The sequence below is a fragment of the Micropterus salmoides genome, unplaced genomic scaffold, assembly GCF_014851395.1.
Source record: "Micropterus salmoides isolate LMB-PRFRI ecotype aquatic unplaced genomic scaffold, ASM1485139v1 Ms_hic_scaffold_21, whole genome shotgun sequence".
In the NCBI taxonomy this organism is placed as follows: domain Eukaryota; kingdom Metazoa; phylum Chordata; class Actinopteri; order Centrarchiformes; family Centrarchidae; genus Micropterus; species Micropterus salmoides.
The window spans coordinates 21,085,507-21,104,893 of record NW_024041262.1 but is presented as its reverse complement, the minus strand read 5'-3'; the positions used below and the strand labels follow the sequence as shown (position 1 = coordinate 21,104,893).

At 40.8% G+C, this 19,387-nt stretch overlaps 1 protein-coding gene across 1 annotated transcript in view; it reads left to right on the top strand.

Moving 5' to 3' along the window:
* Positions 1-19,387, top strand: part of tanc2b (tetratricopeptide repeat, ankyrin repeat and coiled-coil containing 2b) — a 133,633-nt gene that overhangs the window by 109,151 nt on the left and 5,095 nt on the right. The window contains 20 exon segments of the mRNA XM_038734910.1: positions 1,766-2,047; positions 2,298-2,422; positions 4,154-4,385; positions 5,453-5,622; positions 6,516-6,794; positions 7,879-8,046; positions 8,722-8,882; positions 9,719-9,827; positions 9,940-10,062; positions 10,264-10,500; positions 10,663-10,872; positions 11,563-11,656; positions 13,286-13,419; positions 14,207-14,222; positions 14,225-14,329; positions 15,044-15,219; positions 15,924-16,056; positions 18,214-18,305; positions 18,891-19,037; positions 19,193-19,293. Coding sequence (XP_038590838.1) covers positions 1,766-2,047; positions 2,298-2,422; positions 4,154-4,385; positions 5,453-5,622; positions 6,516-6,794; positions 7,879-8,046; positions 8,722-8,882; positions 9,719-9,827; positions 9,940-10,062; positions 10,264-10,500; positions 10,663-10,872; positions 11,563-11,656; positions 13,286-13,419; positions 14,207-14,222; positions 14,225-14,329; positions 15,044-15,219; positions 15,924-16,056; positions 18,214-18,305; positions 18,891-19,037; positions 19,193-19,293 — 3,094 coding nt within the window.

Here is a 19,387-nt window from a genome sequence, read left to right as displayed (position 1 = left end):
CACCTGACCAGCAGCCGTTTCTCACTGCACTATGCAAGAATCTGATCAAATGTAACCTTAGTAAAGGAATGTAAAAGAAAGCCTCAGATTTTATAATTTGTCTGTCTGTAATAACTACAAAGTTGGGATTTGTCTTGTACTGAGGTTGATTATGTTATTCTAACATGTGGCTAACTTTAGCAGCCTATGATACACACACAGTAGTCTATGGAGTTGAGGTTGGAGTCTCCCCATCCCTGGGTTGAATTACTACCAGAACTGGATTCAGTTATTTTTATTGGGATTGATTGATCTTGCCCAGCACAATGGAACCAATTAGATTCTCCCAAAAGTGCAAACCATCCCTAACCTCCCCTCCAGACATACTGAGGAGTATGCTCGATGTAATTCAAAGGATTTCAATTAGTAATCGACCCCGGTCTGGTGGTTCCCCATATTTCTGACATCATAATGTGCTGATGCTATTGCTGCTTCCTGTTTTTTTTCTCATTGAGCTACACCTTGCCCTGTGCTTTGACACACTGCACACTGCTGCCTGTTTTCGTTCCTAGCCTCACTGCCTTTCTTTCTTCCCTCTCCTATTACTCTCTCCTTTCACTCTTTCTTTCTCTCTCTGTCTTATGCTTGCTGTTTGTCTCAGCTTCCGCTAATAACACCCATGCCTGGCAATCCCAGTCACGTAAGTTACTTTAATTTTCATTTGTTGCATCAGGCGGCATGTTCTGCTCACAGTCGCCCTGCTTTGCTGGCTAGTGCTTTACAGTCGAAGTATTCCAGTCAAGTGCTGAGCATTCTTGCCAGCAAAGGTTTTGGATTATTCACGTACAACTCACATTCTAAATCAGGCGTAATTACCAGATGCTGATATAAAAATTAAAGAAATGATACACAAGTCAGAAGAGAGCATGTTTTTATTCTCAAAGCTCAAATAGGTTTAAAAGGAGGGACCCAGGAGTGGACACCCAGAAGCACTGAATTTATCACACAGCTTCAGAAGTTCATACCAGATTCCTTTTACCCTCATTAGTCTTGAATGGTCCATATGTTCAGCTGAAAAGATGCCGAACCTCTGGAGGACTTTAGTTTAATGACTCCCTCTAGTGAGTAAAATCAACAGTCAGCAGTGGCTGTTTAAGTAGTCACTCCCTTTTTGGAAATTTGTCACAAAATGTGCCTAAAGCACACAGTCTGGACTATTAAAGGAGACACTCCCTTTGAACTCTTGTGCTACATTTTTTTTTTCAACATTACATAAACTATATTATTCCTACTTCATCTGTAGCATATAGTGAGACCATAGTGAAAACTTTTTATTTTCCAGACCAGCTCAAATTGATCCTACCGCAGACATTTTATATGCAGCCCTTTCAAATATCTTTAAAGGATTTAAGGAGTATCCTGGAGCACAATGATATACCTTTTATATTTGAATCATTGACCCATTGGAAGGAGCACTTTACAGTAGGTTATCAACGTCCTTCAGTGATTTCAATGTTAAAAAACATGAATATCATTATTTAGATTAATATGTGGGTGTTTGCATACATATTTTGTTAATCTTATATAGGCACCCTGACTATAACTGAGTATCAGCAGCATGCTAGTTAGTATACGACCTTTTACATGCAGTAACTCACCGTATTTCAATTTCTAGATGGATTACCGCAAAACAGGGGGAGACTCTAATTGCAAAACCCTTTAGTACATAAATATGGCTTACAGCTGTAATACCACTAAACGGTTCTCTATTTCCTTGAACCGCCAGTGCGATTTGCACCCTACCGGCCTCAAGACATCGCCCTCAAACCTCTGCTGTTTGAGGTGCCCAGCATCACCATGGACTCTGTCTTCACGGGCCGCGAGTGGCTGTTCCAGGAGATCGATGCTCACCTCAACAGCCCCAATGCCAGCACCAACCGTGGCGTGGCAGTAGTAGGCAACATCGGCTTCGGCAAGACCGCGATAATCTCTCGCCTGGTGGCACTCAGCTGCCATGGCACCCGCATGAGACAGATTGCCTCCGACAGCCCTCAGGCCTCACCCAAACGTAGGCATCTATTTATTTTTACACATGATTTCCAAGGTGATTTTGCTTGAAAAGTGTTTTTATTTCCCAGCAAAGATGATAAAGGAAAAGATGATAAAAGTCTTTGAATTCCATCTTTAAACGGTAGTATTCTAGAAACGCTGGACAATCTTCACTTCCTTTGTTTTGAGAATAACAGTGTGCAAAAGATTGCATGAATGTGACACGTGTTCGAGCTGGCCCTGAGTGTGTTGTGCTGTCATGCGTCCAGATGGAGAGGGGCTCCCTCTCACCCAGCCCCAGCCCACTCATGGCACCCTGGGAGGAGGCAGCTGTCCTGGGACCCCTGAGATGAGGCGCCGTCAGGAAGAAGCCATGAGAAGGCTAGCATCTCAGGTACCATATACACCTGTGACCATGTGTACACAGACACACAAGAATTTAATATGAAATTTCCAGCTTTCAGTTGATTGATGCATATTACAGAAAGATAAGTGCACAAGCCACTTACATTTCAACATTTCTACCTCCTCACGCCTGTTTTCCTCCTCTGAAAAAAAAAATTATATATATGTATGCCAAATATTGTGACAGGGGTCCCATTTGCATACTACTGTATTGTCATTTCTTTCTTTAATGTTTTCTTCATCAAAGAGTAGCACTGCATATGTGAATATTAAGAAGAAAAAGTGCTGCACTATTGAAATTGTCATTTCAGTATAATAGTAAATTTTGTTGTATTTGTTGTTCGGCGTGAAATTTCCAGGCCTTAGTCCACCTGTAATTGAAAAAACAGCAAGATAATTTTAAATGGCTCCTTTTTATGTCTTAATTTTTCAATTAGTGACAACATAGGTGGTAGAATAGCAATTGATTTACAAAAAACAAGCACGGACACGGCTCAGGTTCTGTGAGAAATGATTTGCTTCCAAGCTTTTGAAAGGAAGTTTCATGCCCCCTGCAAGCTATCATCGACTCACACAGCGTTTCCTCCTGAGGTGGTAAACTTCAAAACAGGTGGAGATAAGTTTTCTCCTTTTGTGTTGAATGTTGACTTTTAAAGCAATATTACCGGAGAATTTAACATCTTTTAACCTGCCTGCAGTGTAAACCTGTATGATGTGTGAAACCGGCTCTCTTTCCTGCTCTTCTTCCTGTCTGCTGTTGCACCTTGGTCCCTCTCCCCTGCTGCTTAGCCATCTGCATCCCCAGTCCCAGCCTGATGCATTATGCAGATGTGTTTAAAAAAGAAAAAACAACTTTGCCAGGGAGCCTTATGAAATATTTATACCTGCAGAAAGCCATTTCCCAGCCAAGCTATTAGATCTTGTTAACTCTGTGCATTAATAATTGAGCTCACTCCCTTTTTCACCCCTTTTGTTTTAAAGCCCTTTATTCCATTGTGACCAAAATTAGCATTCCATTTTGATTAGACTTTTTATTTTCACCCCCTTTTCCTCACAGCCCTGTGATTGCTACCACCGCCTCTAAAAATTCAAACTCTTTGTGATCTCTCTGTCCCCAGCAGCGCTTGGTCACACCTGCTTCCATTGATTTGTTGACTAACCTCTCAGAAAATTCACCTGCCCTCGACTATTTTCTAATGTCACTACATGTCCGTGCAAATGCTTTTTATTCGATCATTCATTTAATCATTCATTCGCAACATGTTCCAAGTACACGGCTGTGAAATATGACAGTTTAACACTTGACTCCTTCGTGCCACCGTCATCTAACACATGACCATGCATGAGCTAACTCCGAATCAGTCTCTCTTGGCAGCCGGAAGTGATGAATTATTAATAGCTGAAACCGTACAGCGAAACGAGAAGTATTATGTTTCATTATACTGCAATCATCCACCATGAAGTTGACTCAATCCCAAATGAGTTGTAGCTATAGTACACACTAGGAAAACTGGCTCTACTCTGACAGAGACCTAAAAAAAATGTTATTTTGTGTGTCACCTGAATCCCATGCTCCCTGACACTGATCTACAATCAGTTTTGCAATACCCAAAGGTTAGTCACGGTAAGGATTACCAAAAGGGAATAGGGAAGTGTTTACCTTGTATATTTCTCTGAATGACCTGGCTAAAATCTTCTCTCAACTCTCTGTCGCCCCCAGGTGGTAGCATATCACTACTGCCAGGCAGATAACGCCTACACCTGCTTGGTGCCGGAGTTTGTGCACAATGTGGCGGCTCTGCTGTGCCGCTCGCCGCACCTCGTTGCCTACAGGGAGCAGATGCTGAGGGAGCCACACCTACAGAGCATCCTGAGTCTGCGCTCCTGCGTTCAGGACCCCCTCGCCTCTTTTAGGAGGGGGGTCCTAGAACCCCTGGATGCACTTTACAAAGGTGAGACACTTGAGTCGAGTTGCACACGTTTAAGTGATTTAAATGGAAGCTTTCCAAATCTAAATGTATTCATAGTGGTTTGCACCTCAACACAGGGATCAAAACTGACACAAAATAGACTTAAGATGGAAAACAAGGATAATATTGTGCCAAAAAAAAAGCATGAGAACTTTAAATTGATGCAGTGGAGACTTCATGCCCTGAGGTGACTTTCCAACAAAAATGTGCATTGTTTAGAGCTTGAAGGGAAAAGCACATTGTATTTATCTCTCCTGGGGCAACTAGACATATGAAATCATCTGTATAAAGTAAATAATTAATTGCATTAAGACATTTATATATTTATACAAAATATTTAGGAAGTTTTTAATCAAATTTTAATTCAGCTAAACACAGAATGGATTAAATCATGTATACTTGATTAGAATTAGAAAGCTACAGTAATCTGTAGCTCTAAATGATTAAAATGCCTTTCAAAGTCATTCTGCCTCTTGTTCAGTTGGTATAACCTTGCTTTATATTCTCTGTTGGTCCGAATGTCTTCACATTCTTCATAATAAACTGGAATTTTTAATAATTTAAAGGTATTTGCCTGATATTCAAACACAGCGCTTTTGGCAATTTATAACTGATGCATCTTCAGACCTCAGTATTCAAGTTAGTTTTCAGTTTATTATTTATTTAATTGAGTCCTTGGTAAGTGATATTAGATTCTTCTTTTGCACAATGAACTCAAGATAGTCAAGATCAAAGTTCTTAAACTCAGTGCTAGAACTGAATTTTTTAACCTTGAACATTAAATAAGTCGAAAACAAAATCTGTGATGATTCAAGTGACTTTGTGGCTTAGCCAGAAATATAAAGCTTTTATTTAAAAGAAGATGCAAGTTCAAACCTACTTGTTTTTAAACATCAGGTAAATTGGACCTTGTGTTGAGATTTGTTAATCTGTTGCTCTCAAAGTCTACAATGAATCTTCAAGCTAAAGATGTGGATTGTTTTCATTAGTACATCATTTATATGCTGTATACATTTGCTTCATACTATCTGCTTCGTGCTGACTTTCAGAGAGGAAGATCAACTCAGAGGAGGACCTCATCATCCTCATTGACGGTCTGAATGAGGCAGAGTTCCACAAGCCAGACTACGGAGACACCATCGTGTCCTTCCTCACCAAAACCATCAACAAGTTCCCTCCCTGGCTCAAACTGGTGGTCACAGTCAGAACCACTTTACAGGTAAAAGACAACCAGCCAGCATACAGATTGAAGCCACGTCAGTAGATCCTTCTCTTTGTATCTGCTCCTCTGCTGTTTCTTAATTAATTTAATTGATGTGTTTTTATTGGAGGATCTTGAACAGCAACAAGCTCTTTATTGTATTATTCTATTATTTTTTACCACTGAGAGAGGTTTACATCAACATTATCAGCAGGTTTTTGTGTAGTGTTTTTAAAATCTGACTTTGTCTCCTCTCCCTTTACCTTTCATTCGTAAGAAAGAAATAGGTGTAGTTTAGTTATTCATAGCATGTTAAATTTTAATTTTGACCTTTTTATATGAGCCATTATACCAAATGAATAAGTACGAAGGTGTCAAATGTATTAAGATGTCTATGCAACAATAGGGCTGGGCAATAAAACAATAATGATAATTATCGCAATATAATTTTCCTCAATAACAATATAATAAATGTTCAATATATCGTCAATAAATATTTACTTTAATTCATTTGAATCACGAACAAATTAGCACTTAATTTTTCTATTAAAATATTTATTTTGTTGGAAAAAAGAGGCCTGAAAAAAGATTAACTAATCATATTTGTTGAAAAAGATAATAGTTTTGAATGTTGTAACTCAGGCAACTATTTGGCATCAAGTGGTTGTCACATTCTGACCATAAAGAAAAGTTTAACCACATAATTAACCATGTGGTTTCTTCAATTTTCACTCAGGAGCAAAAATCTGCTTTTAAACTTGAAAGAAATAATGATTTGACATTTATCGTGATAATTATTGATATTGAATGATATTATTTAATTTATAGTCATTTTTGGCCATATTGCCCAGCTCTATGCAACAACATCTCCAAAAAATGAGTTCCCGACTGAAATAATTCTTACTGTTCAGGAGATCACCAGTGCTCTGCCGTTCCACCGCATCTCGCTGGATGGCCTGGAGGAGAATGACGCCATAGACCAGGACTTGCAGGGCTACATCCTGCACCGCATCCACAGCAGCCCGGAGATCCAGAACAACATCTCGCTTAATGGCAAGATGGACAACACCACCTTCGGCAAGCTCAGCGCCCACCTCAAGGCCCTGAGCCAGGGCTCCTATCTGTACCTCAAGCTCACCTTTGACCTCATTGAGAAGGGCTATCTTGTCCTCAAAAGCTCCAGCTATAAGGTATGGAGTTATTGCTTAGTTTGTAATGGTTTTCACAGGTTTAGGTTGGACTGATGTATCTAAACCAGATGTTTTCAGACTGCAAGGTGCAGTCACATGGGGAGTTTAAAAGAGTGTTTGGAGAGAGAGATGTTGAGGCAAAGACACTTTGAGGTGAACGGGACAGGGGCATGCCAGTGTTATAAACAATTGGAAGTTAGTTATTGCTGTTGGGCCCATTGATTTGGTCCGCTTACCATCAAAGTCCGCAATTGCAGCTGTAAAAGTGACTGTGACACACAGCTCATGGAGAAAACTAAGGTACTTTTAAACCCTTTGTCGCCCAATTGGTGCAATTTGTTTCAGTAATCATGCTCATTCTCAGAGTCTCTAACTCACTGAAGTCTAAACACACAGACAAGATATACATATATTGTTAGATTCAGTGGGACTTACACTTTCTGGGGAAAACATTGTCTTTTAAAGTAATCATGAAAAATAAATTCATAAATCTGCTTAGAAATCACAGAAAAAAGACGCTCCTCCAGAACTTGCCTGAGAATCATCATGTTTTTAAGTTTTCTTCAGTATCAAAGTAAAAAAGTGATAGTTGTCTGTACATCGTTGGGTGCATTGCTAACAGGAACTGCTAAAAGCTAGTTCAGCATTCTTCTAATATTGCAAATGGGTAAGAGATGAATGGGGCCCAGTTGTCTGGATTTTGTTTAAGGAGGGCGGTGCACTGTGTCACACTTTTATGCACACTGACATGCTTTGTGTAAAAGTAGTTTCATAATATGTTCTTTTTTTGGCAGCCAGAGTCCAACACCTTATAGATAAATAATGCAGTTGAATTGTTTTAGTGTGCATTTCATAATAAAATATTTTATCCCACACCCTAGATTCATTTAATTTCATGTATTCTGAAGTGCTTCCAGACTCCATTAAAAAATGACAATTGATTAATTCACATTCTCGTCTCTGAGGAAGACCACATGGAATAGTTGGAGATGTTCTGTACAAACACGATGCATTATTCATATTCTGTAGAGCTGATCCAAGGGAAATCAGCAGTACGATTCAGATTGTCCCGTTCCTTCTTCAGGTGGTTCCAGTCAACCTGGCAGAGGTGTACCTGCTGCAGTGCAACATGCGCTTCCCCACGCAGTCATCGTTCGAGCGAGCGCTTCCTCTACTCAATGTGGCTGTGGCCTCACTCCATCCGCTGACCGATGAGCAGATATATCAGGCCATCAACTCTGGTTCACTGGAGGTAGTGAACTCAGACCTTTTAATATTTTTACTCCATCTAAAATAAATGAAACCGTGATCGAATCAAAATTCATAGCATGTTATTTAACATAGCCAGGCACACTTAAAGGTCTTGAAAGCACATTTTGATATGAGCGATGGGGTCCTACATGAACACGATTTCCTGCCATATTTAGAAAAAAGTTTAGTTATTTTGCATTGCATTTCTGTTACATTTTCTGTCTTGTTTGTACTGGATTGGTTTGAAGTGGACTCAGTTAGAACGTCTGTCAGGGTGGGGACATTTAAATGCTTTTTTAAAACTTGTTGCTTATTTAGTCATAAATATTTAATGTATAGAGAAATACAAGCTTTTTGGGGATTCAACAATTTCAAGAAAACAGCATCTTGTTTTTTTATTCAAATGAAAAGAATAAATATTCAATGTTCATATTATATTTAATTTGTCCTGGAAGACAATGCAATAGAGATCTTCAGCTTACTATCAAGATAAAACAAAGAGGATTCTTTTGTACACTGAGCAACATTGACATTTATTGCCTAATCAGTGAGCAGTGTTTTGTTTCAAAAGCAAATCGTAATGATGTATGTTTTTCCATGCTTAGAAATCTGGCTAATATCAGCATGACCGAGCTATAAACAACAACTAAAATCAAAACAATGTCTGTGACTGCAGGGCACACTGGACTGGGAGGATTTCCAGCAACGTGTAGACAACCTGTCAGTTTTCCTGGTGAAGAGGAGGGACGGCACCAGGATGTTTGTTCACCCCTCCTTCAGGGAGTGGCTGATCTGGAGAGAAGAAGGAGAAAAGACAAAGTTCCTCTGCGATCCGAGGTGAGGATGAGCAGGCAGGAGAAATGGTGGACTGAATGAGAGGGGTGGCTCTATCTCTCTCTGTGATGCTGAAAGTGATCATAGTGTATGTTTAGAAAGAACGTTTATGCTCTAACTCTGCTCCTGTAAGGTCTTAAGGAGGCAGCGATTTCTTGCTTAAGGAATTTGAATTTTCCCATCTGGAAACAGTCAGGGTGGGACGTTACAAAGGGAAGGACCAAAAAAGTACATAAAAACATGATTAGCAAAAGGAAAGCAGGTTTGAAATGCCCTGCCGTACTATGTTGCTACTCACATCACATGTTGCATGTTTTATAATTGAAGAAGACATGAGTGAAGATATGAGTGAAAAGTGGTTGAATCATTGACTTGTAAATCTTATGCCTATTGTCTGCTACACAAAGATGTAATCACTAAATCTCAACTGTTTTCCAAGAAATAGAATCAACAGGAGTCTGATTAAAGAATTATTTTAAAAAATATATTGATGTTATAATGTAAGGAATAAAACTAGGGTACCTAACCCTATTTAAAAATGTGACAATTAATGATTCTTCATGCAGCCACTTGTTGCTGTATAATGTATGACATGCTAAAATGTACTAGGCTACAGTGATGGCTGCGTAGTTGATCAGTGATGTATAAAAATAAATCTCTTTTAATCGCAGGTACATTATGTTTATCTAGCAGGAAGTGTTATATTTTCAGCCAGAACATTTTATTTCCTGTATTATAATTAAAACCGACTGCACCAACTGTGCAGATGATAACACAAAGTAATGAGCTGATGAGTCACTCTCAAGTATTGAAAGATTGTGTTTTTGTCCGCTCTGCAGGAGCGGTCACACGCTACTGGCCTTCTGGTTCTCTCGGCAGGAGAACAAGCTGAACAGGCAGCAGACTATTGAGCTGGGCCATCACATCCTCAAAGCACATATCTTCAAGGTATACCATTATTTGTCTCCACACACATCTATATACACACATACACGCCCCCACACAGCTGTGGTCTGGCTCCAAAATAATGAATATTTACACTCTTATTTCTCTGTTCAAGGGTCTCAGCAAAAAAGTCGGGGTTTCCTCATCTATTTTGCAAGGCCTGTGGGTATCCTACAGCACAGAAGGCCTTTCAGCTGCACTTTCTTCACTCCGAAATCTCTACACACCCAACATCAAGGTACAGGCATTAACAAAGCAAAGAGGAGTCATACTTAGAGAATACATCAACATGTTCTGGGTACCAAATGAAGACTACTTCTCAACATATGCATCACAGAAATCTTCTTCCCTCAGGACTGAGATAGTTTCAATATTTGAAGCCATACTTCGCTATATTAATGTTTTATTTCCCCATTTAAAACTTTCTGTGTGTGCCCAGGTGAGCCGGCTGCTGATGCTGGGTGGTGCCAATGTGAACTACCGTACGGAGGTGCTGAACAACGCCCCCGTCCTGTGTGTCCACTCCCACTTGGGCTACATGGACATGGTGGGTCTGCTGCTCGAGTTCGGCGCCTCTGTTGACGCTCAGTCTGAGAGCGGCCTCACGCCGCTAGGCTACGCCGCCGCTGGGGGACACATGGCCATTGTCACTGCGCTTTGCCGCAGAAGAGCAAAGGTGTGTGAAGGGAAATGGGAAAGGGAGTGTGTGTGAAGACTTTTCTCTATGTGTGAACTTTTTTATCATTGTCATGTCCTCATAATGAGAGACACATTGTAGCCGCATTTGTGATTTTCCTTGCTGTTTGTTTTCCTGATGAAATTCATGTACTGCTAACAGGTGGACCACCTGGACAAGAACAGCCAGTGCGCTCTGGTTCATGCTGCCCTGAGGGGCCACATGGAAGTGGTGAAGTTCCTCATCCAGTGTGACTGGGGGATGGGGGCACAGCAGCAACAGTCACCACAAACCCAACAACAAGCGGCCTTCACTAAGAGCCACGCAGTTCAGCAGGCCCTCATTGCTGCAGCCAGTATGGGATACACAGAGGTACAGCAGGGAGGGAGTACGTTGACTGGGTGAAAGTGGTAAAATGGTTTTGGATATCATGCTGTCCAGTGTAACATATTTACTTCAGCCCAAATTAGGGATTTAGAGCTAAAATGATCAAGGGCTTGAAATTATCTCCTCTAATTTCTACTGATACAATACCACTACTAGCTTTAACTCCAATGCTAAATTTACAATTTTGCTTCTGTTGTTTATACTTAATGATGTAGAGTTTGACTTAGAGCTGGAATCAGATGTTGAATCAGTCAAACAGGCTGAGAGAGAAAGCACTTTGGAAATACGAGGAAGGGGAATGACAGAGTATGATGGAAGGGAAAACAAGTCAGGGGAATAGAAAGATACTGAGGGCTAGAGAATGGATAGATATGAGCTGTGTATGAATTATCCTTAGATCCTTATGGTAAATCCTGCTTAGGCTCTAAATAGGCTAAAGCAATGGCAATTTTGTTCCAACAACTGATTGTCCGAGGTCTCATGGTTAATGTAGTAGCTAATGATGACTGTCAGCCATCTCACATTCTGCCTTTTAGATCAGATTACACTAAATTACATTTCATTCAAAAGGAAAGCAGATTTATAATAAAAAAACAAGTGGTTTACTTTTTATCTGTCTGTTTAAAGTAAACTTGGACATTAATCTATGTCATCTTGAATCTTGTCCCCTGTCAGATTGTGTCCTACCTGCTGGACCTGCCAGAGAAAGATGAAGAGGAGGTGGAGCGGGCTCAAATCAATAACTTTGACACCTTGTGGGGGGAGACAGGTGGGAATACCCATTTTAAACTGACATTACACCAATAAAAAGCTGCATTCACTACTGACAGATGGCTGCAAATGCTTAATGGTTCATGCAGTTGTCAAATCCTTGGACAAATACAAAAATAAACTGTAGTTTGTCCTGAGACATGCAATTCAGATGATGTTTTTGTTAAGGATCTACGGAGTGTTTTGTGAGAGGGCTTTTCTGTGTGGCACTGAGAGGCAGAGAGAGCGCTGCAGTGCGGATATGAGAGATCGGTCTTGTGTGTCTGCTTCTGCTTCTGCTGCTGCTGCTGTTGCTGCTGCTGCGTCAGATGCTGATGGCAGTGCAGTGGTGTCATTGGAGCACAGAGGGTGTGGGCTCACACAGGAGGAGGAGGGGGGGAGGATGAATGTGATCCAGGGGGCTTAGAAATTACTAGTCTGATTGCCCTGTAGCAGAGTGTTGAGAAACGTAATGTATCATTGTAACCTAAAGCTATGAAACCTCATTGCAAGCCTTATTGCCCGGCTGCAGTGTTGGAGAGGCTGCTTCTCACTGTCAGTCAAAGGGGGGACTTGTACTCATTCATCCATAGTTTCATTGTTTATAAGGGATCAGAAGAAAAACTGTTGTTCTGGAAGAGGATTTGTAATCGCAGTGTTACTGGCTAGGTTGACCTAAAATACAATATTCTTTACAACTGCCAGAGGGAGAGTGTGTTTATCGGCATGTGCAGATAGACTTACTGAACTGTGTGTATCAAAGTGTTCTTCCAGTAAGGAATAAATAAGGTGAAACAAGAGCTAGACCAATAAATCGGCTGATATTCTCTCATTGCAGATACATCGCTATCATGTCGGCCGACAAGTTACAAAAACTTGCACTACAGTAATACTAAATTAGGTTTAAGGGCATTTAGAGACCGTGTCACTATTCTTTAAGGGATCTGAAACAAGATTATTTGTTTATGTTTGAATGTTTAAAAAATAGCTATCTGTCGATATAGCGTTATCGGTATTGTAGTTGAAACTGGGGTCAACCCCCTGGGCCTGCTACCACTCTGCTTAAAAGAGATTTGTTCAATCTGCTTAAATTATTCCAGTTATAATCATTGCATTTGAGAAGATGTCTTTTCAAAGGCCTTTGCTCCCACAAAAATCTCAAGGGTATCCTCTTCTCTTTTCTCCCCTCTTCTCTCCTCTTCTCTTCAAGTAAGACTTTAAAATGAATCCCAGTAATGCTGTGTTTTCCCATATGGCACTGATTTATTTTATTTTTTTCAGCTATAATTGATATTTTTTATAATAACAGTGAATCAAGTGACTGTGAAAGAAATGTGAAAAATAGCTTAAAGAGAATCACTGTTGGACTTAACAGACATGACTCAAAATTAATGATAATGTTGCTCCATAACTGCTGGATATGTAAATAAACAACTGTTTGCTAACAAGTTCGCTATATCTGCTTAAAAGGTGATGATATGTCAATGTTGTGTTCATAACTTGTTTCAACTGTTCCCAAGTGGCCAAAAAATAAATTAAACCCATGCATGAAGGCACTCAGAAGAACAACAAATCTGATTGCTAGCCGCCTTAATTAGCCTACTTCTCCTCATCTCATCCTTGATTCTTTGTGTGTTTGTGCGTCTAGCTCTGACTGCAGCCTCTGGCCGGGGGAAGCTGGAGGTTTGTCGTCTGTTACTGGAGCAGGGCGCGGCTGTGGCCCAGCCCAACAGAAGAGGCATCGTCCCGCTGTTCAGTGCCGTCCGACAGGGACACTGGCAGGTTAGTGGTTGCCTGATCCCTTGATTTGATTTGAGTGGACAGACCAAAACAAAATTTTACACCACTTTTACTGTCTTGTTTATTGGAGTACGATTCACATATACCTTGCTTTTTAAGCTCAATAGGTTTCTTCTCTATAGTCAGACCTAGTCTTAACAGGGCAGGAGAATCTCTAGTGAAGTTCTCTGCTGCCTGGGTCGCGGTGGTCCAAGCAGGGCTGAACATTTTTCTCCGCTGTTTTAACTGTCTTAATAGGGCAGAGTAGAATTAAATTTACTCTGTTTTGACTGCTTTTACCAAGGTTGTAGCGCAAACAATGTGGATTCACAGTGACAATCGAGAATAAGAGGAAATATCGTACGAGGTTTGACTGTGTGAGTGATAGGAAATCAAAAAAGCAAACACTGGGAGGTGAAAAGCCTGATTATTTGTAACCTATTGGAATTATGGGTGAACAAATAGGTTTATCGGGTGAATTAACCTGTTTTTTTATTGTATAATGTCTTTTTTATGTTTCTCTATTTGGCTTTTATGGTTCATGTAAAGCACTTTGAATCGGCTTGTTCCTAAAATGTGCTATACAAATAAACTTGCCTTGCCTTCCTCCAGATTACTTCAAAAAGCAGTGAAGATGTGGCAATAATGCTCTAGAATCCAACATTTTTTGCTTTATTTCCTTTCAGTTGAATAAAAATCATCAGCCATTTCTCCACATTCAAACACTAAGCAAGTAAGACATCCATGTATTGTAAAACAATGACATGGGAGCTGTATTTGGGTGTTTTAGATCGTGGACCTCCTTCTCACCATGGCGCAGATGTCAACCTGGCTGACAAGCAGGGTCGTACCCCTCTAATGATGGCCGCCTCAGAGGGACACCTGGGGACTGTGGAGTTTTTACTGGCTCAAGGTAAGGTACTATAACTGAGATTTAAAAACTGTGTTGAACACATTTTGGGTCAGTTAGGCCTTTATAACACTTAACTGCTAAATCAATAAGTATATTGATATTTGGTATTCAGAGCCTGAAGGTAATGTAAGAAATACAGTATATAAATCAAAGTGACAGTGGACAGTCACGTTAAAGAGATTTATGCAGGGAATCCTTTTGAATTGCTCTGTTAAACACGTCTGATTAACTCCATTCACAATGGTACCGCTCTCAGTGTTTTTGACAGCAGTTCCTGTGTGTCTTTCTCAATTTGCACTTGATGCAAAAACATCTAGTAAGTCAGAGTTAGAGCTGACAGATATGCAGTAGAGTCGGATTTGACACTTCCATGGAGCAACTGAGAAAAAATCTTCTTGTGAACACTCAACTATAGAAAATTCACAAGTATAATTGTCTCCAAATAACAGATGAGCTAAGAATACTTTTTATTTTCTCATATTTCTCTAAACCTAAGAGGCCTTCATACAAAAAACACAGCCACTGCATTAATAAAAATGAGCATAATTGATGTTTTCAAATTACGTTTACAATGATTACAGCCAAATTTAATCAGCAACAAATTTGTAAAATCCATCAAACAAATCAAGCAGTTACTTATAAAATTGTGTAAATGACAAACCAGGCAACAAGAGTGAAATACCTGTGTCTCACTGCTGCCCCTTCTGTTCCCAGGAGCCTCTCTGTCTCTAATGGATAAGGAGGGTCTGACTGCCCTGAGCTGGGCTTGTCTGAAAGGCCATTTACCTGTCGTCCGCTGCCTGGTGGAGAGCGGAGCCGCCACCGACCACGCAGACAAGAACGGACGGACGCCCCTTGACCTGGCTGCCTTCTACGGCGACTCTGAAGTGGTAAGAGGATACAAAGCAAATAATACGAATATCAAACCTTGAAATCCTCTCAGAAATGTTTGACCTCACTGTACAGAAGGATGCATATGAGTTTGACTAAAAAATTTTAAATTCATCTGCTAAGATGTGCATGCACCAACATGATTTTGTGACTTCACAAGTAGTTTGGAAGCCAATCATGATCCAGCATCCAACTTACACAAGTGTGATGTGGAAACTTGAAGCTTCCAGCGCACAAACACTGACAATGGGCTTTTCAGTGAAGTATTAGACGTCTTGTTTCTAGTATCTTAACTTTTGAAACAAAAATATTTGCACATTCATAAATTAGATTCTGGATTTTTCAGTGAGGGAGGAGGAGTCGATGTAAGTTTAAGAACTTTCAACAAGGTAACAGATATCGGACAGAAATTGTTGTATCAAACAGCTAAAAACATGTTTTGAGGGAATCTTTAATTATTTTTTGGTTTTGACTAAAATGTGTGCATAGCACACTGTCAAGTACCAGAAACTGGCATCAGTTGCTAGCTCAAAGAGCCAATTTCAGACTGAAATGGTGCACTTCTCTTAATGTGATAAAGGAGTCTGGAGCTGATGAGAGATATAATTCACTGTTACCGTTTGTGGACTCATGGACAACATATAATTGATTGTTCTTTAAAACGTTCCCCAGCTGTTCTCACCACATTTCTTTGTCTTTCCAGGTCCAGTTCTTGGTTGACCACGGGGCCATGATAGAGCATGTAGACTACAGCGGGATGCGTCCTCTCGACAGGGCGGTGGGCTGCAGAAACACATCGGTGGTGGTCGCCCTGCTCAAGAAAGGAGCCAAGATAGGTAAGAGAGCAGGTTGACAGATTAAAGAGCCTACCATTTAGCTCACAAAGGACCTCTTCTAAATGCAGCATCCTTGTCCTGTAGCGCCATAATAAAAGGTCATTTGCCTGCTGTGAAATGAGATACAATTTGAGATTGTATTTTGGTTGAAAAGGTCAGTCATTGGAGTTCAAGCATGTGCTGCATGAAAGTCTATGAAAGGAGAGTCCAAAGATGGACTTCCTTTAAGTACACACTTCCTGCTGGTCATTATAGAGCACTGTAGCATTTTACTGCAATAAGCCATGGATTCAGGTTTGTGTCTCCATGTAGCTTAAACTACTTCCTGCTACTGTATGTCATCCACCCCCCCACTGCTGCATCGTGCTGCTTCTTCTCAGCTATTTATGGCTCTGATGTGTGTTCCTTTTTATTGTACTACTGTTGCCGCTGTGTTGTTTTGCTCTCTCTCTCTCTGTCATGTTTGCTCACGCTATATCCCTGTGTCTCTTTCAATCACATGCTCTCTCTATTCCTCTGCGGTTGCTCAGAGACAGGTTGTTATTAGCGCTTGCGGTGTTTCTTTTCAGTATCTATGTTTTTTTTTCCCTTTTTCTTTTGCTGAGGCACTTATCTCCGCTTCTCACTGCTGCTTTTTTTTGTGTTCCTTTTCTCACTTCTCCTCCTCCTCCACCACCACTTCCATCACCTCTCTTTCTCTTTCACCTTCTCGCTGTTTCCCCTCTGCTTTCTCTGGCAACTCTGCCTCCCCTCCCCCCCTTGCTCTGCCCTCCCACTTACACTCCTTCCCTTGCTCATGACCTCCTTCCTCCTCCTTTTCCCCCCTCACTTGCCCCTATCCCCCGCCTCTTTCTCCGGCCCCAGGATGTCAGACGCTGCCCAGTCGGCCCCGAGGTAAAGCCAAGGCTGTCGACTTCTCACCCCACCAGGCATTTTGACAGCTCTATCTCCTCTCTCTGTGTTGTCTGTGTCGTCCTAAGTGTCGGCAGGCGAGCTTAGCTACCAAAACCTTCTCAAAATGACAAATAATAACATGCAAAGGTATTAGCTGACAGTGATGCAGTCGGGATTGCCTAGAGGTAGATGCTAACGTTCAAGTGGTTAATGACAGCATGCCCGACCTCCAGCCTGTGACATCTTATTGAGGTGTTGACCTTCCATTCCACAGATGCATGACGGAAGCCCTCAGTAACACTTGCGTGGTAGTGATTTATTGGAAAATGCATGTATTTGTAATTCCTCTGTACCACCACAGACTGAGGTGATAAACCACTGTACTGTGCATTGTTCATCTTCAGACGTTTCCTCAATGTCAGCTAGGCCAGTATCCTACCCTCACCACCACCACTACCACCAGCTCAGAGGACCGCTAACGCCTGCAGAACTCTTATATCCCTCCTGCTTGCCTCTTTTGTTTATTGTACCTGCCCTGTGTCCTCCTTGTGCAAGATCCCCTCCTTTTCATCTCTGTGATATGTGTACGTGTGTCAAGGATTGCTGTTGCGCAGATACAGAAAAGACACATCAGTTTCAGTCAAGGGATTGTGTTTGATTTTTCAGTCATAAATGCAGGGATGAAGTGTCTTCCCATTTGATTGTAGTGGGAGTCTTTCCTGTTTTTCTGCTGTTACTGATCACATCCCTAAATCCGTTAGTAGTACAAAGAGTTACTGTACATCTGCACTTCTTGACAAGACAGAAAATGTCTCCCAATAGAAAGACATGATAGCGTGATTTTTATTTTTTTGTAGATCTACTCTGGGTTTGCCTTGCAGGTAATCACTGTAGTTAATTTTAATTTAAGAACAATTCAAAATGTGCTCATTTTGCACTCCAATTAGGCAAACACGACTCCCAGCAGGGTAAAAAAAAAAACAGTCTTTATTATTGGCAAATAATATTTGACCCAGGTCTGATGTCCCATAAAGAGGTCACAGTGTTCTCGAGGTGTCAGAGCAGATTTTTGTAATCTTTTCTCTGCAGTGGATTGCCTGTCTTTTCTTCTCCATTCCCCATTTTGACTGTTGTCCTCATACCTGTTATTGTTGTGTGTAGTTTGACTCCCAGTCGCTCCTTCCTTCCTTCTCTTCTGCTTAGCACTGTGTGTCTTTCTCATTGTGTTTTTTTTTTTCATCTGCTCCTTCTTGTGTTACCCAGGTCCAGCCACATGGGCCATGGCCACCTCCAAACCCGACATCATGATCATCTTACTCAGCAAGCTCATCGAGGAGGGGGACAGTTACTACAAGGTCAGAGAACAGGCCCCGCACTCGGTTGCTCTGATCTGCTGTTGCAATCAGAATGCAGAAAAGAAAGTTTCAGTCAAGGGATTGAGTTTGAGTTTTTAGTGATAAAAAAGTCTGCAAGGATGAAGTGTCTTTATTTTTTAAATACACGACTCCCATTTGTTTGTAGTGGGAGTTTTTCCTGTTTTTCTGCTGTTATTTGACATACATTATATATTGTCTTCATAAATGATACATCATTTTCTTCATACTGTCTGATAAGTAGAAATGTTTTATACATGTTAATCCTGTCTCTGCATGTGGGATTTTCTTATATCTGCATCATAATAAACAAAATATATTCACTAGTTTGTCTGTATTTTATAACAACGAAATATTCTGTGCTCACTAGATATAGTGCTTTCATGGTTAACCTACAGTGAAAACATGATTCCCTTCTCTGAGAACGAGCTCAAACTGAGAACAAATTCCTCATAAATGTACAGTATCTTTATGTCAAGCTCTAGTTTATATTGTGAATCTTTCAGATTAGCTTTTTATTTCACGATGAATGGAGGATAACCAGACTTCTTTTTGTCTGTCCAACAGAAGGGGAAGGTGAAGGAGGCAGCACAGCGTTATCAGTATGCCCTTAAAAAGTTTCCACGCGAAGGCTTCAGCGAGGACCTCAAGACATTCAGGGAACTCAAAGTATCGCTCTTCCTCAACCTGTCCCGATGTCGGAGGAAAATGAACGTAAGTCTGGCGTCACAGTTTTGGGGATTTAGTAAAGGACACAAATGACCAGACCAAATATTATCGGAACATAATGAGATTAATGCTGATTGCCATAAGTCTTGATATGTGTTGGGTGTTGTTCAACAGTGTTCTCTTCTGCTCAATGTCTCCAGGACTTTGGGATGGCTGAGGAATTTGCTACTAAGGCGCTTGAACTGAAACCAAAATCATATGAGGCATACTATGCCAGGGCACGCGCCAAGCGTAGCAGCAGGTACAATCCTTTTAACATTATAGTCCAAGTGAAATACTCTCTCGGACATACGTTTTAAATAGTTTATGTAGCCATGTTCTATATTTGTGTACAA